Raw genomic sequence first — 22,816 nt, forward strand, 5'->3', positions numbered from 1 at the left:
TTCATTTTTTTAACGTTTATTAACCATTTGACTCTATACATAATTAATTTGAAAATTTTGAATTTTCATGTGTAGACGCATCACTCGTAAGTAGACAGTTTTCAACGGTTCGAATCCATCATTTGAAGCTAATTAGATAAATTTTGGAGACGAGTTCACAAAGAAGCTTTGTGAACTTTGAAACATCCAAGTTCTACTCGTGGGATAGTATATTTTGGGTGACCCGATTTTATAATTGTTTTGTAAATTAAGTATATTCTTATAATTTTTTAAGAAAAATATTGAAATAGAAATATATTTTGGAAGAGGTTCCAATACCTCAAACATTTCATACCTCATCATATTTTATATTTTTATATTATTTTTTTCAAAGTTCAAACTGTTGATCCGAATTGCTTAACATGATATCTACTAAAATATGCATGGGATGAAGATGGGTACAAAACGACTGTTTCCTGATTGTTAAAAAACAGTGATTTTTTACCTGTCTAAAAAATTAGTAAAAAAGTTCAAAAAAAAAAATCATCTCCAGCATATTTTAGTATGAATATCATGTTGAGCAGTTCAAATCGATAGTTTGAAATTGAAGATATAAAATATAAGTTATGATAAAATATGAAAAATATAAGGTATTATAATCTTCTACAGTATGGATGTTTTTTTTAGTACAAGCCCATAGGCTTGCAATAATTAATTATAGTCAGGTGTATCAAAGATATTAGACTAATTCGTAGTTACTCAATCATGAAAGTCAGGTGTATCAAAGATATTGGACTTAGATTTATCTTATTGTCTTGACTTCACCCTTCAATCGATAAAATTGTTGGACTAATCTAAATTTATAAAAGAAATAAAATGACCGAAGATCTAAATTGTATTACACTTAAAATTAGAAGAATTTTATTTTAAAGAAATAAATAAAAGTGTTCTCCTCATTTTTATTCATTCACCTTTAATCCTTTATTCATCTTCTGAAATTAAAACTCGAGATCAAAATAAAAGATGCTTCTTCCCTTTTTTTTCTAATGTAAAATTTGTAGGTGATTTTATTTATTTAAAAAGTTACAACAAGTGTCTTAGAAAGTATATAGCTGTAAACAAACTAAAAATACACTTTGACACTTTCAAGACAGTTAACACTCTACACACGAAGCTCAATGACGGTAAACAATCACAACAAGGGAAATTGTTTTTTATATGCATCATCTGAACACAAATTTGGTCATCCCTATTTGATGAAAATTATAGGAGCCTACTGATTGTTTTCTTTGTACGCAAAGTTTGTTCTGCCGGTAGACTTAATCGTAGAAGGTATTGAATCAAACTGGACTATAAACTGAATCAACCATACCGGTACAGTCACCACTCAGAAATTATAATAAAGACATTGAATCAGATCGGACCAGGATCTGAATCAACCGAACCAGGACAGTCACCACTTGGAGGTCCCAATAAATAGCCTCCGATATAGGAGCTAGAAAGAAGGAAAAAGAGGAGAAAAAAGAGAGCCATAAAAAACATCAATACAAATCAAAACAGACAACAACATATAAACTAAGTATCTATATGTACAGCATGTTTCACCCACTATTCCATTGTCAAAGAAGAAAAGAAAAATCAAACCGCTTGTTAATTAAAACCTCCCCAAAAGTCAAAGAGAAGAGCGGTGATCAGATCTATTAGACGAAAGCTCTAAAAAATGATAGCAATATCCGCTAGACCAAAGTACCGACTTGAACGAAGAAAGAACAACGAGCGACAGTGAGATTTATTAGATAGAAACATAGAGAGCAGTAGCCAAATTCATTAATTAAACAGAAGCACATATTATAGAAAAAAAATAGAGATAGAGGTGTAGATGAGAGGTGGAATGAGATGGATAGAGAAAATTGTCATAGACGAACTTTAGATCGCCTCAGAAGAGACTTAGGGCGTATTTGATAGAACAAAGAAAATGAGAATAGAAATAGGAATACAAAATTTTGAATTAAAATTTATTATTTACGTGAGAAAAAAAAAATTTAAGCGGCACCACTCTTTCTTACCCACAGATAAAGTACATTTTTCTTTTTCTTTTCATTCATCCTCGTGTATTCTTTCCGAAGCATACCCATAAGTCCATAACAGCGATCAATCTGATAGTTTACTATTTGACCCACTGTTGGATTTCTCTCCACAAATTATTATATATTTTATGTACAAGTTTTTAGTCTTTAAAAAAAATGTTCAAAATTTACTGATTGAAACGTATTGTTTCCAGAAGTTAGTTTATTTAATAATTATTTATGTTTCGGTCGACAACTTTATGTTTGAAAGATGAGATTGAAGACTTGGGATTCAAGTCTCCGTAGATGTAGTCATGCACCGATGCACGTCACAACAAATGTTACATTGGACGGATTAAAAGAGACGGAGACCGCTTTTTTGCCCTCTTGACTCGTTCCATTCTATTTTATTTTTTTGGATCCCAGTGACTGCAATTAGAACTTGAAAGTTGAAATCAAATCAGAGGCCGAAGCGCCACGCGCTCTCTCTTTCTCTCTCATTAAAGTCATGGATAAAATAAATGAGATAGGAATAGGTCCGATAAGCATTGGACCTACATTTAGATTCAATTAGCTCTAACACCATACGATTAGCATTATGATCTGTGCACACGAAAACTGATACAGACACGCACGGATTTTAATACATAGCACACGAATCCTGATGTAATCGAATGGTGTATACACCCATTGAACCAAGGTAGGTCCGACGGACATCGAACCTAATCTAAACACAAAATGAATAGAAGGGCAAGGTATCTTTGACCTGGTCACGTTCTCATCCCAAACTAGACTTGTTCTTTGCCTAGAAAGTGGTTATTCTGTAAATCCATGCCCAGGGATGTAGTAAATCCATGCCTCATAGACGAAAATCTAAAAGTTCTTTCAGGCACTTCTTTTGTGATATAACTCAAATTCCAAATTTCAAATGAGAAAAAAAAGAAAAAAAAAATTGCAGCCATAAATTTACTCGTCATAGCTTGTAAACCATAACCATCTCATACTACAAACAAACCTCTATTTTTGATAAACTATGCTCCGAGATGAGACACCAGTGATTATTATAAATTTGAGAACAAAATAAAGCAAATTGAGCATCTCCTATTACAGATAAACAATAAAAAAAGGCATTCCGAAGACTTGTATATTTTTATACAAATCTAGCTATGACATAAGTATCATTTTAGTCTATATAACACAAATTTCATAATCTATCGAATCAACTTTAAACAGTGAATCCATACCGTTCAAATTGATCTACTTTATTAGTTATACGTTTACATACAAAATATATAATTTTTCAAATTTATTTAGTATTGAGTCAAGCGGTTAAATGTGAGAGTTTTTAGGTTAATGTTAATGCATTCATTTTTAATATATTTGACCGCTTAATATGGTATTAAACTAATTTGAAAAAGAAATTAAATGTAAATATTTCACTCATAAAATAAATCGGTTTAAATTAGTCGTTTAAAATCTATTTAATAAGTTCCAAATTTTGTATTATATGATGCTAGTTTCATACTAACCGAACTCTTTTATACATCATACACTATGACAGTGTATTGTGCATATTATATATCACACACCAAGGTGCGCAATTTGCTCTGCCACAGAGGATTCGGATTTCACACTCACAAGACTTGGTCCGAGGAGAACTTTTGACTTGGTCGTTTACTTCGTACCTGTTTTTACGAGGGGACCGAATCGTCTGCTCCCGGGGCAGAAAATTTCTACCTCCAGAGTCACTACGGGTGAGCTCAAATTTAAAAACAATAACAATAATTAAATCTTTTAACAGTAACTGGTTCCACCCCGCAGTGACTCTGGAGACAGGAATTTTCTGCACCTCGGGGGGCAGAAGATTCAGTTTCTTTTATGAGTTCCCTTCAATGTTTACAATATCACTACAAATTAATTTTAAACAACATATCTAAATTGTTGAAATCGATCTACATACCAGTGTTGTAAAAAAAGGTCTTAACGACCGTTTAATCATTAACGGCAGTCAAACCGTTACGAATACATTTAACGGATGACTTTTGGCAGATTTTTTCGATTAATCGACCATTTTACCGTTTAATTGTCCGTTTATTTCTGTTTATTCCAATTTATTTTTGTGAATATTTTTTTCACATTGGCTTTTTTTATGTGATAGTGTGTGATAATAAGTTTTATAAATCATGTATTACAGTTTTATTTGTGTTTTGACATACATTCAATATTTTTTATATATGTTTTTTCTTCCTACTCACTTTAAAATTGATTAATTATTCTTCTATTTACTTATCATATATTTTTCTTACTAATTACTGATGTAATTTTTTTAATTAGTACGACATATTCATTTATGAAACTAAGTTGTTATTATAAACTAAATTTAGTGATTTTATGTTGGAATGTTTCATTTTTTTCACATAATATGTTATTAGTATTTGAAAAAAGTTTAACTCTTGAATTTATTTTTTCATTAAATAAATGTGTTACTGACACATGTAAAGTGCTTATGCATTAAGAAAAAATAAGTGTAGTGTCATGTTATAATAATGAAATTAAGTTAAATTAAGTTTATTTGATAAGTTTAATGAGTTAAATAATTTTTTTTAATAGATTATGATATATATACATAAATTTAATAAAAATGTTAAATTGTCCGCATAATTTCGATTAATCGGCCGCATACCGATTAATCGCTTGGCAGTACTCCGTCCGTCTAACGACCACATACCGTTATTTACAACACTGCTACATACTAACCTTCTTGTTTTTTAACTTGAAAATTTGATACGTTTATATGTAAAATTGATTTAATTTAAAAATAAATCAAACAGTCAGAAAATAACAAAAATTAATAAAATAAAATAACTAACAAACATTTTTTTGTCATTTGACTTCTATTAAAATTAATTCAAAATTTTATAAATTTATATATAAACGCGTCACTCTTAAAGTACATCAATTTCAACAATTTGAATTCATCGTTAAATCTAATAAATTTTAAAGTTAATCTCGCTAAAATACTTGCTAAACTTGTAAACACTATGGTTCTACTCCTGGACGTCTAAGCTGTCCATCTCGAAATAAAAAAAATAATAATAATTGGTCACTTGCGATTGTCGTCTAAATCCCGTGCGAGGAAATTTGGAAAGTTCGATAAGTGATAATTTTTAATTAAGGCATATCACCGTCTAAATATTTTACCCTTGCGATTATATCTATATTATCTTTTCGTAAAGTAAGAATATGCTGGTTGAAAATTTTCAGTATCCCACGCAACATTAAAGACTTTGCATAATTTCATGCGGATATTTATTGTAATAATTTGAGTAAAGAAATCATGCATGTTCTTTTCTGTATTAACCATCTTAACTTTACCGAACATTCATTTAGAAAATAAATAAATAAATTGTTGTCACAAATTTACAGTTGATACCGAGGTGTGAAGGTGTAAGATGCATGCAGAAATATTTGTTCTGGATATGTATAGTAAAATAATGCATAAATCCACAGTTGATACTGTCAGATCAGAATCCGATACAATTAGAAATTTACAAGTCCTCTTTAACGTTAGTGTAGATTTTTGATTGAAATCCAAACAAAAATTTGGATTGAATTACATAGCTGAGAAAAATATTACTTTAAATACAGTATCCACAAATTCACTGTTGATACTGTCAGATCAGAATCCGATCCAAGTTAGAAATTTGGAAGTCCTCTTTAACATTGGTGTAGATTTTTGATTGAAATTCAAACTCAAAATTTGGATTAAAATACATAGCTGAGGAAAATATTATTTTGAAACGAAGTGTCCACAAAATTTCTAGTGCGTGCTTGACTGGTCGGAACCGTACGTAGCGTTCACTCCGGATATTGACCACTTACCCATTTCGAAACATAAGTTGTAACGAGTTATCTAGGAAAATATTTTCCATTTTAAAATGCAACCTGTTAATTTGGTTTTCAGAAATAATATCTTTATAGTTTCAATTTTTCCCTTCTGATTTTCTTTCGTAGAAAAATAAATATATACAAAGGAATACTTTAAATAGAGTAATTTATCAATTTGTTGTACTTGGTTGTAATTTCATGCAATAATCAAATGACTCGCCACAGGAAATATCACATACAAAAGAATACAAAAAACCTACCTAGTAGGCTCTCCCTCCCTTTGTACCTTCCGTCCTTTATAAAACACTGCGCATCCTCAGTTACTCATCCCAAGCCCGCAACACACTCACACAAATTGCCCACAGAATCACACGAAATAAGATATAGAGATATACATGGGGAACTGTCTCGCTCAAGGTGTAAAAACATGGGCTGTCGACGATGGATGGGACCACGTCGAATCAGTAAGTTGCGACGCAACACCGCATCTGAAAGGGGTACCTCCAAGGGTTGATGGCGGTTCTACAATTGTAAAGATTAAGATGACAAAGAAGCAGTTGGAAGAGATGTTAGGAAAAGCTGGGCTCAATACGGATCATAAAGTGCCAATTGAGTTGCTCCTTAAACATGCCATGAACAGAGGGTGTGACGTGTCGGCACGGGACGGGAATCGGCATTGGCGACCGGCTTTGCTGACCATTCCAGAGGCAGCAGAGTAGTGCGCCGGGATGAATTTAATGATAATTTTGTGGACTTGTCATTTTGTTTTATTATTTAATACCTTTTTCTTGTTCTGGATTTCTCCCCTTCCTGAGTAGCGCTCTGAGAATTTAGCTTGTACATAACATATGGAGTATTACTGGAGGTAGTAATTATTTTTGTACAACATCGTATGTGCGTCAGTGTGTGACTTCGTAATTTTAATTTATCCGCTTGAAGCCTCAAAGATTATAAAAATATTGTCTCGTAAATACTAGTAGAGCAAATCTCCAATTTTTTTTTTTTTTTTTTTTGCCAAATAAAACATCTTTGGGTTGAGAATTATGCAATAGGGTACAAAACCTGGATAAGTCTTCATTGAGTTTTATTTTCTTTTTCTGAAGTTACATAACCGATGTAACCGTGCTCTTATCAATATATAAATAGGGACTTGATTCCTATTTTTCATCAAAAAAAAAAAAAAAACCTGGATAAGTTTGGAGTACAGTCGAATTACCGAATTTTTTATTAATATCCAAATTTTATATTAAATTTAAAAAAATATCCGAATCGGTTGGTTTTTTCGAAATCTACCCATTCCGGAAAAAAATTTTCCGGAATTAAACTCTAAATCCGGAAAAAAAATTTCCGGAAACTCGGTTCTAACTCCGGAAATTTTTTTCCGGATTTAGGATTTTTTTTTTTGAGGAAATTTTTTTTTCCGAAAATCTTTTTTTTTGGAAATTTTTTTTTCAGTTTTTATTTATAATTTATTAATTTTTTGTATTGAAGTATTACAAATATTTAATATATTTTTTAAAAAATAGATGGAATACTATATAATTTGATTTATTCGAAAGACTGCTACAAATAATCCGGATCAACATTTTTCATGCTGGATTTTTTATGGTCGTAAAAAAAAATAATATAATATAATATATGTATATGTATATATAATATATGTATATGTATATGTATATATAATATAATATATGTATATGTATATATAATATAATATATGTATATGTATATATAATATAATATATATGAAAATGAAGATATAAAATATGAGGTATGATGAGGTATAAAAAATATTATATTATTATATAATATAATAATAACAGATCGTTCAATGATATGTTTGGACTTTGAAAACATTGAAAATACCGATCGTTGAATGCCTACCGTTGAACGAAAACTTAAACTGAATTTTTGAGGCACTAAACGAGGGTTCCAATACCTCATATTTTTTATACCTCATCATACCTCATATTTTATATCTTCATTTTCATATATATTATATTATATATACATATATTATATTATATATATATATATATTATATTATATATACATATACATATACATATATTATATTATATTATTTTTTTTTACGGCCATAAAAAATCCGGCATGAAAAATGTTGATCCGGATTATTTGTAGCAGTCTTTCGAATAAATCAAATCATATAGTATTCCATCTATTTTTTAAAAATATATTAAATATTTGTAACACTTCAATAAAAAAATTATAAATAAAAACTGAAAAAAAAAATTTCGGGAAAAAAAATTTCCTAAAAAAAAAAAAATGAAATCCTAAATCCGGAAAAATTTTTTATGAATTTAGCAAAAAAAAAAAAATAAATCCTTAATCCGGAAATTTTTTTTCCGGATTTAGCACAAAAAAAAAAAATCCTAAATCCGGAAAAAAAATTTCCGGAGTTAGAACCGAGTTTCCGGAATTTTTTTTTCCGGATTTAGAGTTTAATTCCGGAAATTTTTTTTCCGGAATGGGTAGATATCGAAAAACCCAACCGATTCGGATATTTTTTTAAATTTAATATAAAATTTGGATATTAATAAAAAATTCGGGTCGAATTAGGCCGTATGGAACTGGCTAGTGTTTTCTAGCAACACTATCAGTATGTCTAAGCAAACTAAGCCCGAACCAAGTCAGGCCTTGCCTACTTCATTTATTTCATCTTGCCCGAACATTTTTCAATCTATGACACGATTTGTTACATTTTGTCTAGATTATCCATGAATTGATTACTTAAATTGTGTGGTGTGAATTGAAAAATTATATATGCGGCATATTTGCTTGTGAATGATACCTAACGATAATAAGAGTGAGTCTATGGTACTATGCATATTACGATTTGGCACCGTGCTACGGCTCTATATTCGAGTTTTCAAATCCTAACGGTCGATCCGAACCGTTCATCTTGTTCTCCATATTAATATGTGTTTGGAGACCAAATTTTACATTTTTTGAAATTTTTTTACTGTTTTTTTAGATTTATTGAAAATCACTGTTTTTGGATGGTCCAGAATTTTCAGATCAAGTGATTTTCTAAATATCTAAAAAAATAGTAAAAAATTTCAAAAAATGTAAAATTTGGTCTCCAATCACATATTAATATGGAGAACAAGATGAACGGTTCGGATCGACCGTTAGGATTTGAAAACTCGAATATAGAGCCGTAGCACGGTAACAACCCGTGATATGCATAGTACCATAGACTCACTCCGATAATAATCAGCACCTTTTAGCGATTTTTTTTTTAAAGGTTATAAGCGATACTTTTAGCACTCAAGATTTCTTTTGGTGGAATTTGAGTGAAAAATCGTATCTCAATTCCTCAAAGACTTTAAGGTCATGTTCGGATTTTACTGTTTACGTGGGAAAAAAAAAATCCATTCAGACTGAATTTTTTTTTTCCACGTGAACAATAAAATTTAGTTAAAAAATTTTGCAATCTCATTTTTATTCCTATTTCCGTCCGTCTGCCGAACATGCCCTAAATGGAGGGAATTTTACAAATTGCCCCACTTTTGAAAAATTTCAAATAAAATACTCTCTCATTAAATTTCTTGACAAAATGTTCTTGTAGAACCCATCCACATCAAAATTTTCCCTCCCTCATATTACTTCCATTCTTCCCTTCTTTCCTTCTCGTCTCTTCGCCTCTTCCAAATTTTTGTTCTGTTCGCTCTTCAAAACCTTTTTCGTTTTTCCCCACACAAATTTTTGTATGTAAGTTTTAACAGTAAAAAGTTGAATTACCTTCTTGGTAGAGAACGAATCCTCTGAAAAATGCTTTTGTAATTTCCTCTTCAGATGCATAACAAACAATCTCAACTAGCAGCACTCTCAGGATGAATGTAATTTACGACAACAAAGAAACAACTTTATAATAGAACAACACCACAGTACCAGATGCCAATGCCCTAACATTAGCTCCAGATAGTATAAAAAATTAGAGCTTAAAAGTATGTCTATTTAATTAAAAACCTCAAATAAACACAAACCAAAACCAATAAAAAATGAAAAATAACACTAAAAAATGTTCTTCCTAGACAGAGTTGGCATTAAAATTGAACCAGTAGACTACTAACATATGATATGGTATAAAATTATACAAAATAATCTGACCAGTGATATACCTCATTTTCTGAGTGCAACTTCCATATCTTCTTGAACTTTAAATCGCCAAAAATAAAAGATGAGAAGTACCTCAATTTATCAAACTTTCTAATCAACAAATGTTATTTTGAGTCTGCTGAAATTTTAGGAGAACTTTCGGTAAAGCACCAAAAACTCAAGTACCAAAACTTTATTGACAGACTATATATAGATATATAACCTTGACATGTATTTTTTTGTTGTATAGCCCGAATTCATCATATGTTGAACTATTTTCCAGGACCTGGGCTCCCCTTCGCCTTTTGCATTTGAATGAATATGACACCATTACATCCTGATTCGATTTGAACCATTGTAAATTTCCACTGTTGTGTTTCAATTTGAACCATTGTAAGTACATATTTAAGCTAGACATAAACAAGGATTATCATAATTTCTGGTACCAGGATTCCAACATTATCAACACTCAAATCCTGAAGCTTTGTGTATTTAAGCTGCAATTCACGTCGAGGTTTAACTAAGAAGTGAAGCAACGACAAAAAAACAATTACATAAATTGATATCCAACTCGCAAGCATATTTGTATGGGTATCAATCTAGGGTTAACTGTCAGCAACTAATACTGCGACCCTAAATAAATAAAAAGGGAAAGCTAGAATTGACAAACTCTTGCGAAACACACTCGCCTTTTTTTGGTCTCCCGTATCTATAAGCTCCTCATTTTCAACTTGTCAATTGGTTTTTCATTTTCAAACTAAAAAGTTAATCAATTGGTTATGAATTGATATTAAGGTGGGAACTAGATCGGGTTTTGAGTAAGAGTGGATAAAAAGTTGATGTGGATCGCAAAAATAAATAAGGTAAGCGAAGAAGAAATGAAGTATGGGTTGGCCAGGAATAGAAAAATTCAGTTTTCAGGAGTATGCACAAGGTCTGTTTTTCTACTGAGTTCTATTGATTTTTTTTTTCAAGAAGTAAGCAACTGTGTATCCCTGTTTTATGCTGGCTCCGCCTTAATTGCACGTAAATCAATATACAATCCATCTCAAATATTTTATGTAATTTATTTTATTATTTTTAATCTTGTAACTTAATTTTTAATTGTATTATAAAACCTATTCAATTAAATTTTATTACTAATGTATCTCTAATGATTCTCTATCCTTTATAGTAGCGTTGTTACTGCAATTGAATTAGCAGCGAACGTGAATAAAATTTGGGCTCATTCCACGGTTTTCTGAGGATTTGTTCTGCGTGCTACTGTGTCAGAATTAATTTTTTTTCCCACGCAAATAGTGTTTTGACCATTCAAATTGAACCTGAATTCAAATTCATTTCCGTTCCCGCCTGACAACCGAACACGCCCTAAAGGATTGCAATTAGGCTAGAGCGTTGCAAGTTCTATGCTAAAACCCGAATTCGGATCCCTCGAGTAACCCAAATTTTGAGTTTCGGTTCGAGCGTCCAATCTGATTTGATACGAATATTAAAGCCGCCGTGCATTTGACCACGTGCCGGATTGACCCGAATTTCTGATCGTACGGTCCGGATACAAACTCAAAATTTTGAGTTACTTCAGAGAATGCGGACTCGCCAACCCCATCCGGCCAGAATTCGCATCCTCTGAGATATCTCATATTTTTCGTGACTTTTTGGAATATCTTAACGGTTCAAATACGTTCTGCACGAATCTTATAGCTAAAACAATACTGGCCCCCGCGCTATCCCCGAATAGGCACCGGACACGTAGGTCACGCAGACTATGAGATATCTCAGGGGATGCGCACTCATCCGGCCAGCCCTCATCTCATTATCGGAAATAAAAGAACAGAAGCGGGAGCAATCGCGAAAAAAGAAAATGGCGGGATCCAAGTGAGTACAAAACACAATTCGAAACAACACTTCTTCGGTTCTTCCCAATCGCTTTCCCTCTCATCCCTCTGCAATGGATGATTTTCCTTCCTTCTCTCTGGGCCTCGGTTTGAGTTCCGATGAGGAACAAGAACCAAATCGCGAAGATAATCATATAGACAAGCGACTACCTACAGTGCCACAGCAAGAATCCAATTTTCCTTCTTTCGATCTGTTTCTGGAGGAAGAGGGGCTCGATTTTGATCAGGTAAGAGCACCAGATCCGGATCTCGATCCTGAAGAACCTCGACCATTTAAACGCTTGAGAAGAGGCAGCTCTACTGTTTCTTCTACCACTGACATTGAGACGCCTCCTAGGTTTTATTTGCCGAAGAACAAATCTAATCAGACAGGTGGAGGGGTTGATGGATCAGGGACTTTCTCTAGTCCGGTTGATGAGATAGAAGAGTTTTCTTCTCAAGAGGAGCCCCAAATTCAAGGTTAGTGTCCGCTCTGGTTTTACAGCTTCCATTTGGGATTAATTGCTTTGTTTTTTCAGAAAATCTTAACGTTAGAGTAGACTTTTGCCGTATAATGAACTTGCATTAGTAAATAGGTAATGCAAATTGTATTTCGTTGCCTTTTGGTATGAGTTACAATTTGGACTCTTACCTGCACTGATGTCATGGAAAAGGGTACCAGCGGGGTACTGTATGAGTTCTGAGGTCTTTTCTTGGTTGAAATTCTAGTTTCAATTAGGCTCTAAAATAGACTTTGATGTAGCATTGAAGGAAACAACTAAAGAGAGAAAATTTCAAAATATGGATTTCATGACAAAATCATGAAGTATTTGATTCCCCAACACCAATTCAGGCTATAAAGTATAAAAATGACCCTGCTTAAATAAAGCAATCTGAAATCATTAAATAAGAAATGGTACCTGATTCTGATATTGAATTTTTTGGTCCTATAATAGAACCATCCACATTGTTCTCTCAGAGGGTACCGTATATAGATAAGGGATAATTTTTGCTCTTTTTTTGGTTCACATATCACATTAATTATTTTTCTATCAGATGGATACAGGAGAAGTGCAACCAGAGATGCTTCCAGCAGCTCAAAAGTTTCACTACGGAATCAAGGTGTTTTGACAAGCCAATCAACAACCAAAATGAAAACCAAAAATATGGCACCGAATTCAGTTTCTTCCACCCTGTCAAATCTAGAGAAAAGCGACAGAACAAAGCTGTTGCCAAAACTAACCATCAGCCCGCTTAGAAAAATTCACGTACTAGATACTGATTCTGATTCCGATAACTATTCTGATTTTGGTTTTGACCAAAAGAAAAATGAAGCAAAGATGGGTAAGAAGCAGAAGGAAAAAACAAACATGACCACACCAGCTTTGGATGAGTTTTGCAAAGACTATTTCAGGTCGGAGAATGGCTTCAATGCCCCTCAGAAGATGGATGAGCCTGGTACTAGTGTTTGCAGTTCTAGGGTCTTTGACCCGGTTGAATTCACCAAAGACTTTGAAGATATTTTGCCTAAAGAGGGCTCATCCAGTGAATTTTCTAATAAGGGGCTTCCTTGTTACAAGTACTTTTATCATAATGATGCAAGGATAAGCACTCTAGTGAAAGAAAGGTTGCTTCATTTTACACCTATTGGAATCGTAAATGGCAGGGCTGATGCACAGAATGGAAGAGGAAACTTTGATTACACGTGAGCGTTCCTCCACTCACTACTAATTTTTGTTCCTCAATATAACGTAATCTGTAGTTATCAAAGGGTGCTTTGTAATACCTTCCAATACTATATAACCTGTTATTTGTTTGAATAAATGAATTTTACGCTTCTAACTAACCGCTTTAGATCAATGTAAGTTAGATTTAATTTAGTTGTTAATTTGTCAAAATGACTGTTTGGAGTGCAAATTTATGTGAAGAAAGTATTTAGTGACTTTTGTCTATAAAATCTGAAATTATTGGTACTTTGATAGGAGACAAACTGATCCAAAGGAGAGTGCTAAATCCAGAAGGTCAAAGAATGCACGGCAGAAAGATTCTCCGACAGATGTTGGTAAAAGAAGAGTCCAAGCTTGTGGTAATAATGCTGGTCAATGGGTCACACAGGATGGTAAAAAGGTAAATAAAAGAAAGCATCTATATGGCATTATTCTTTGCTAGTTGCCCAGGTACTGTTATAGCACTTAATGTCTCATATATACCAAGTAACTTCCAAATATGGTTGTGGTGAGTTTGTAAATACATTTCCTGCCTCTTTATCCGTAAAGCCGAGATTAAGCTAATGTCAAGAAGAATAAGTTTAGATTTTGGTTTGCATGCTTGTAGGAGCTGATTATGAATCATTTGGGTCATCAATCCTTTGTCTTTCGTTTTACTTGGTTTTAACAATTGACATTATTTTAAAAAGGCCCTTGAAATGGTCATTGTTGTGCAAACATCTGAAATTTGCTGTAAAGACCAGAAATTAATTAAAATTATGCTGGAATTAACATCTGGTAAACTGTGCCAATATCTTATCTTATAGTTTGTGTTTTGAATTATTACTTCAGATTTATGTGACAAAAGATGGGAAAGAGATGACTGGCCAGCTTGCATATAGACAATATCGAAGGGTAATATATGAATTTAGACCATATGTTAATTTTAAGCATTTTTATACATAAAAGTAATGTACTACTATGTGAAATATTCAATCTATTCTCATGGTGTGCTTATTTTAGGAGAGTGGGGCAAAGTACCGCAAGGCAAAGAAGCGAGGATCTGGTAACAGAAAGAAAGGGAAACAATAATAGTCATTGATAAAATGGTAATTGGAAAAATCTTGATTTGAAAGTATTTTTTGTTATGTCATGGTGTATTATGCTAAGAACATCATATCAATTACCCATGTGCAAATCAATCTACCATGCTAGTGTTCTTAGCTAAATGTGGTGCTGTATTTTACAAAAACTATCATTATTGTGTACAAAACTCTTAATCATACCACTGGTATGAGTATTAATGGAATTTGAGGGCTTGACCCTCATGTTTCTCTTTCAAAAAAAAAAAAACTATCATTATTGCAAACTAGAAGAAAGTTACATGAGTAATAAAAAAAGGAAAGGAAACATATGCTCTATTCTAGTGCAAGTATGAGCTCAATTCTCAATGAACCGCGTGCCAGTGTGTTTCTTTTTCTTTTTTGGTCTCAGCAACTGTTGTACTATATATTGCAAATATGTTTGCTTAGGTGAAGAAGCTATCCAACTTCTGTTTTGAATTTTTGTTTGCGTAGGTGGAGGCCAGTTATGAAGAAACGAAATGGGTAGGCTACTGTGTCAAGCATTGTTACATAGGTCAATTTAGAATTTAAATTCTCAATTTTCGTGTTACCTTCCAAACCTTATTTTTCATTTCTTTGAAATGGTTGCCGAATTGTTAGTAAAAACTTGATTGTCCTAACGGTGCAAACAATGATTTTTTCTGTAAGATTTCGTGCAACGATCTTAGAACAATACCCTCGAGAGAAAAATTTGCAGCTAGGTTTATTAGACTGAATGGACGGTCATTTGTTTTACAAAAAGGATTTAGAATTAACAAGTACTGCTATTCTCTACAGAAAAGAGCAGATCGTCATCATCTTGAATTTCGGAATTTTCAATTGAATTTTTTTTTCCTACGTAAACAGTAAAAAACAGTTCAAATTTTCATTTTATCTATGTCCATACTCATTCCCATCAGTGTGCCGAACAGAACCTAAATGTAACTTACAAGGAATGATTCACAGGCACAGTTCATTCTTAGAAAAAAGAAATTGATATACAAAATCATCATCAGCTCTGCGTGTCATTAAATGTAGCTTATAAGAAATGATTCCCGGGTCATTCTTAGAAAAAAAAAAAAATTATACACAAGATGGTCAGGTATAGTCGATTGTAGTTGTTGTAAAGACCCAGATATGTTTAATATTTACCGAAGAGCATAATTATTTTTCTACACATTTCAGTTAGTATTTTGATTTTTCAATGAAAAAGTCATAGAGTGACTTCATTAAAACAAATAAAATATTGAATGATTTTAGAGGGATAAATCAAACTTCAATGGCCAATTTGTGACAACGGACGAAGTTTAGTAATCTCTATCAAAATTTACCTTAAAAAATATCATATCTATTTTAATATTTATCAATTATTCATATCTTATCCGATAAGTTAATAAAAAAAAAAAATCTTATTCATACATATATATTAACTTAATGAAAAAGAATCTTATTCATACCTGTCTTATTGAATACAATATAGATCAGATAAACAGTTAAAAGAGTTTCATTGACAACCATAACTGCAACAACCATTTCTTCGAATTTTCCACTAACCCTAAAAAAAAAAATCTTCTTTGCCTTGAACAATATGAAACATGCAACAACAACAATAACAATATGAAATATGAATAGGCTAGAAATGAAATCCAACCGAAAGTCACAAAAATATAATTTTGGGTTCATTTTCATACAAAAGATTATTTTTTAACCGCTAGCTCGCTACACCTATCACGACATTCCTTTTAAGGGGAATTATATCACACCAATCAGAAACCAGCTCTCAGGTGCCGATCAACGAAAAAAGGAGGACAGGCGCCAATGAGGATTATCCACGTGGAGAATCCCGTGAGATAGTGGGATCTGAGGACTGTGATGACAGGTGGGTCACAGTGGCAGTGAGTGTAGTCAGAATCGTGGTTTGTTTCCTGTGTATGATGGTAACGACTTTTATCTGGACTGTGATAATGATCTTGCTCCTTGCCTCCTTCCATGGCCTTACGAGAGAATTAAACAGGGGAACTTATATGGCCATGTAACTGGTATATCTTCGTTTTTCTATGCTTATGTTTGGTTCTTACTTTCTGTTTACAAGCGGTGTTTAGTGTTACTCTATTCAACCTATTAGTTTAGCTACACTCTGTTTTAAACCACTTTTTCACGCACCATTTGCATAAAGGTTATATTGTATATTACAAAAGTTTGTACATCGCCTCTAGGTAACTGCTACATATAATATGTTTCTATTTAGTACACAAAATTTGTAATGTTGATCTCTATTCTAGAGGTCCTGAATTCGATTCCCATTTGTTATGTGTTAAGAATCAATATTTAATATTTAATTTAGTGACAAAAATAATACTTTCTGTTGGAGATTACAAGTTCAAAATTCAAATAAATAATCTTTTATAAATAATAAATAATTGAATAGCTTGACTTTCAATTTTTATTAAAAAAAAATCCAAATAGAAAATCAGACTCGTGTCATGAATGAGCAGCATCACCTCCCAAAGCCGTATCTCAAATGTTTCTAGTGTTTTTATTTTCTTACTTATAGAACCTGTGTATAAAGTTTCATACAATTTGAGTCTTATTAATATTTCATCAAAGATCTTTATACAAAAATTGTTGTTAGTTTCAAGTCATGAACAAAAAAATTTGTACAAAAGACTTGTAAATTTTCATGTGCATCATATAAAATTTATTTAAAAATTCGGATTTAAAAATTACAAATTATTTTTTTACTTTTAAATTATCAAATTAATATATATTTTCAATGAATTTCATCCTTTTATTTTTAAGATGAATTTTGATAGGGTATCATCACTTATTTGACCGTGTCACCAATCATAACCTAACTACCCCATATATTGAGTAGAAGGTTCATTTGGGACACCTGGCTGTCTAAAGTAATAAAGAAATTTATTAGTAATTGTAATAGTAATAAACTAATAATAGTAGTACTGTACTAGATGTAGGTACTACTTTCAGGTACGGATATTTAATAATATTTGCTTTTAATAAAAATCGGTGGATTTTTCTATTGTTATTAAAAAATAATAACAATAATAATAACAATAACAATAATAATAATAATGAAGAAGAGAAAGATGTGGGAGGAAATTGAGAAATGGAGAAGCTACTGAGTTGTTTGTTAGTTGGAGAGAAGAGAGGTGTATTAACATAACTGGGATAAAAAGAAAATTCTGTGCAATGAAGCATAACATAATTATTTTCAACTTCAAACATATTTTACAATTTTTTATATTTGGAAGTATAATTTAAAGATATATTTAAAAAAGAATGTGCCTCCTCTTCTCTACACGTGACTCTTGACTGGTCGCTTTCACCAAGTCAATGCTATTAGTTTTTTTAGCCAATTTTGTATGACTAGGCGTCTAGGCCTTGTTGTAACAAACACTTTTACCGAATTTTTTATTAATAGAAATAAAATAAATAAAATATCGAAATTCGAGAGCACTGTTGATTATTTTCGAAAAATAGATAGGATGGGTTGTGTCAACCCGTCCCACCGGACGGGTCTAATTAACCCGTCCCACCGGACGGGTCTAATTAACCCGTCCCGATTCCCTCCTTAATCACTTAACTTAATCAAATTCATTCGCGCAAAAAAAGAAAGAAAAAAACCCGGACGGTACTACACAACCCGTCCCGGGTCAAAAAAAAAAAAAATTGTCGGACGGGTTAAGTAAGCCCGTCCAGAATTTCAAAAATTTCAAAGATTATATTATATTATATTATTATATTATATTATATTATTTTTTATTTTTTATATTAGATTAGATTATATTATGATTTTATATATATTATATTTTTTTGTTTTTTATATTATATTATTATATTAATATACTTATATATATATATTATTATATTAATATACTTATATATATATATTATTATATTAATATACTTATATATATATATTATTATATTAATATACTTATATATATATATATATTATATTATGAATAGAACTAGTTTAGTTGTGCTTAAGTTTACCAAAGTGTTTGGTGAGTTTAACTCCAAAACTTATTAAATCGGTTTCAAATGACGAATCCAAACTGTTAGAACCTGCCCATCTTGCGAGTGATGCATCTACATGTGAAAATTTTAAACGTTCGAATTAATTTAGTATAAAGTCAAGCGGTAAAAAAACGTTCAAAAAATAAATGCACTAAAATTAATTTATTAATCTTTTAATCTTGACCGATTGACTTTATACTAAATTAATTCAAATGTTTAAAATTTTCACATGTAGACGCATCACTCGCAAGATAGGCAGGTTCTAACGGTTTGGATTCGTCATTTGAAACCGATTTAATAAGTTTTGGAGTTAAACTCACCAAACACTTTGGTGAACTTAAGCACAACTAAACTAGTTCTATTCATAATATAATATATATATATATATAAGTATATTAATATAATAATATAATATAAAAAACAAAAAAATATAATATATATAAAATCATAATATAATCTAATCTAATATAAAAAATAAAAAATAATATAATATAATATAATATAATCTTTGAAATTTTTGAAATTATGGACGGGGTTACTTAACCCGTCCGGATTTTCTTTCTTTTTTTTTTTTTCTTTTTTTTTACCCGGGACGGGTTGTGTAGTACCGTCCGGGTTTTTTTTTTTTCTTTTTTTGCGCGAATGAATTTGATTAAGTTAAGTGATTAAGGAGGGAATCAGGACGGGTTAATTAGACCCGTCCGGTGGGACGGGTTAACAAAATCCGTCCTACCTATTTTTCGAAAATAATCAACAGTGCTCTCAAATTTCGATATTTATTTTATTTTATTTCTATTAATAAAAAATTCGGAACACTTTTATGTAATGAAATTCAAGCCCACTGGCCTTTCCTCAAAAAAAAAAAAAAAAAGTTTTGATTTAACAAAGAAGGAAATTTAATTTAGTGGACAAACTTATTTCTTTGGTGCAAAAGCCTACACTGTTATTTGTATTTGCGACAAGGCCGCACTCAGACTCATTAATTAGCTCCTATCCTAAATGATTTAGAGATGTTATTTTTTTGGAGGCTGATAATTAACCCCGCACCTTCCATCCCGCAATTAACCCCGCACAAAATGCCAAAAAACTCCAGCTGTCATTTTTTTTTTCATAAGGTATTAATACTTACGTACAGAAGTATTTATCTCTAAGAACGAAAGTATTTATCTCTAAGTACGAAAGTATTTAAGGGACCATGCACATTTTTTTCATGGAGGGTGGGGGGAATCTCAAATCACATGGGGGGACCATGCACGTTTTTAGAGGTGGGTTTTTTTATCTCATTTCAATCTCGTCCACATTTCTCACAATCTATGAAAAATTTTGCGAATCTAAAACCACGAACGTTTTCTACGTAATTTTCTCTTTCAAATGAGATCCATGATGACATACTTTCGAGCAAGTCGTTACAGAAGTATTTATCCCTCATCGTGTAAGTATTTATATCTATACTTGAAAGTATTTTTTTGCATATAATACTTATAATACATGATATTAATACTTTCATATATCAGTATAAAAACTTATAATACATGATATTAATACTTTCATATGTCAGTATAAATACTTATAATAATTGATATTAATACTTTCATATGTCAGTATAAATACTTATAATAATTGATAGTAATACTTTCATATGTCAGTATAAATACTTATAATACATGATATTAATACTTTCATATGTCAGTATAAATACTTATAATACATGATATTAATACTTTCATATGTCAGTATAAATACTTATAATAATTGATAGTAATATTTTCATATGTCTGTATAGATATAAATACTTGTATGATGAGGGATAAATACTTCTGTAACGAGTTGTCCGAAAGTATGTCATCATGGATCTCATTTGAAAGAGAAAATTACGTAGAAAACGTTCGTGATTTTAGATTCGCAAAATTTTTCATAAATCGTGAGAAATACGAACGAGATCGAAATGAGATCAAACTAATTTGGAGAGAGATAGAGTGGGGGGATGGTGGGGGGATGGAATGGGGGGGAGTAATATAATTGTTCTATTTTTTTTATTAAAATGGTCCGGTACATCCAACATCTTTTAAATATTATTTTCAAAAATTCAACTTATCGTGTCAATGCACTAAATCTGCGGTTCCTAAATGAGATGTTATACCTGAGTTATATATTGATTCTAGAATTGCTCATTTTTCTTGGACAACTTAATTACCTTAGAAAGCACTTTAGGAAGATAAGAGAAGGGACAAGAGGTAGGTAATTGCATGGAAGAACTTTTTTATGTAGATTAAGGGCAATGTTGTCATTTTCCTTATTTTCAGGCTCCGGTCTAGTGCTTATGTTTGTTGTGAGATGATCTTGTAAATTCTGGAAATCATGGTTCTTTACTTGGAAATTTGAACAGTTATTTTGTTTTCCAAAAACACATACACACTTGCATATATAAAATTAGCTCTTCTAGTGTAATCAAGTAGATTCTTGCTATCTCATTTCCTCTCAATAGAAATATGTTTTTATCTATTTTGTGATGCAGATGTGGATACTAGGTAACCCGATAAAAATAGAAGGGATGGAATTTTCAAAAACAAGAGGAATTTATATATGCAACCATGCATCACCCCTTGATATATTTCTTGTCATGTGATTTAATCCAACTGGTACCGTTGGTATAGCTAAAAAGGAGGTTAGTATAATAGTATATATCACTTCTTTGGAAAAACTCCCCACAACTCCTGATCTCCATTTGTTGTTTGCTTTCCATTCTGGAGTTGCGACTTCGGTAACTCACAACTGGTATGTACTTGTTCCGGTACACTAGTGCAGTGAGCTGGTACAACAAAGAAGAGTAAAAACATGAGGCCAAACATAGTCATTTTGGGTACACTACAGGTACAGTTTATCTGGATTTTAGTTTTTACTTTTTAGTGTTAATTTTTGCACTGTAGTCATTTTTTTCTCAAGTAGGCACACTTAACAACTTGGATTTGGGCAAACTGAAAATATCTACCAGTAAATTTTCAGATTATATGGTACCCGCTTTTCGGTCAGCTTTACGTGTTGGCAAACCATCAAGTCTATAAAAGAGGAATTGTAATCTGATATTAACAGCTAATAATTTTGGTATGTTGTAATTTTTATAATTGTAGCTAATTAAAATGCTCGACGAGATTTCCAGGTTGCTCATGTAATAGTCAGGAAGGAATTGTCGTTAATAATCTTTCCGGAAGGCACCAGATCTAAATCAGGAAGGTTACTTCCTTTTAAAAAGGTAAATAATCCTTCAAATTCTACGAGCAATAAGAAGTTAATAGATAAACTGAATAATCATTAGAAGTTACTACATGCAATAAAAGAAAAATAAGAATGATAATTTTAATTTGATGTGCTCCAAAGGCATTAAATTATCAATCAGATTATTTTGTTGAGTACAATATTTATTTTTACATTTTTTGTCTGTAATTGTACCTTGTTTACCTTTATTTAGTTGTAAACATTTAATTTGAGCAAGCCATACTTTTGTTAAAATACATAAATATACACGTACCGGTCTTGAAATTATTTGATTATACTGCACCTTTTCCATTTCTTAGTTAAAATATCTTTTGACATAAGAGTATACAATGCATGTGCAGGGTTTTGTGCATATAGCCCTGCAATCGAAATTGCCAATCGTACCAATGGTATTAACTGGAACTCATCTAGCATGGAGAAAGAACAGCTTGCGTGTCAGGCCGGCCCCACTCACAGTGAAATTTCTACCACCTATAAAAACTGATGACTGGGTAGAAGATAGGCTTAGTGAATATGTAGAGATGGTACATAATATATACGAGGAAAACCTACCCGAGTCTCAGAAGGCACTGGTTTCTGATGGAACAAAATAGAGGTAGCAAAGAAAACTGATTTGTAAAAAGAAATGTTTATACATATTTTTTTTCAATGTACATATTCAATAGCTTGTTATGCTTTATTGTAATATATATTAGTGTTTCGCTTCCGCTAACAGTGTAAAAATGATATTCATGGGATTGTTTGTTTCCTCTATTTTTTTTTTT

At 31.7% G+C, this 22,816-nt stretch overlaps 2 protein-coding genes across 3 annotated transcripts; both read left to right on the forward strand.

Annotated features, from left to right (window-relative positions):
• The first annotated feature begins 11,876 nt into the window (after nt 1-11,876).
• Nucleotides 11,877-15,432, forward strand: LOC144569788 (Rho GTPase-activating protein). Of its 2 annotated transcripts, XM_078320263.1 has the most exons (6): nt 11,877-12,409; nt 12,986-13,634; nt 13,912-14,056; nt 14,488-14,550; nt 14,659-14,744; nt 15,213-15,432. In XM_078320263.1, exons 1-5 carry the CDS (start codon nt 12,004-12,006, stop codon nt 14,725-14,727), a joined length of 1,332 nt encoding a protein of 443 aa, XP_078176389.1. In that variant the 5' UTR covers nt 11,877-12,003; the 3' UTR covers nt 14,728-14,744; nt 15,213-15,432. The 2 variants fall into 2 exon arrangements, with proteins under 2 accessions (XP_078176389.1, XP_078176388.1); XM_078320262.1 differs by lacking the exon at nt 15,213-15,432 and having other exon boundaries at nt 14,659-14,849.
• Nucleotides 15,433-15,832: 400 nt separating this feature from the next.
• LOC144569773 (1-acyl-sn-glycerol-3-phosphate acyltransferase-like) lies at nt 15,833-22,698 on the forward strand. Its single transcript, XM_078320244.1, is given in 7 exon segments — nt 15,833-15,840; nt 16,486-16,711; nt 16,714-16,770; nt 21,265-21,444; nt 21,783-21,881; nt 21,937-22,029; nt 22,394-22,698. Coding segments are annotated over 7 exon segments (915 nt in total). The 3' UTR covers nt 22,646-22,698.
• Nucleotides 22,699-22,816: the final 118 nt, after the last annotated feature.

Source organism: Carex rostrata, chromosome 18 (genome assembly GCF_964058835.1).
Source record: "Carex rostrata chromosome 18, lpCarRost1.2, whole genome shotgun sequence".
NCBI classification, from domain to species: Eukaryota; Viridiplantae; Streptophyta; class Magnoliopsida; order Poales; family Cyperaceae; genus Carex; species Carex rostrata.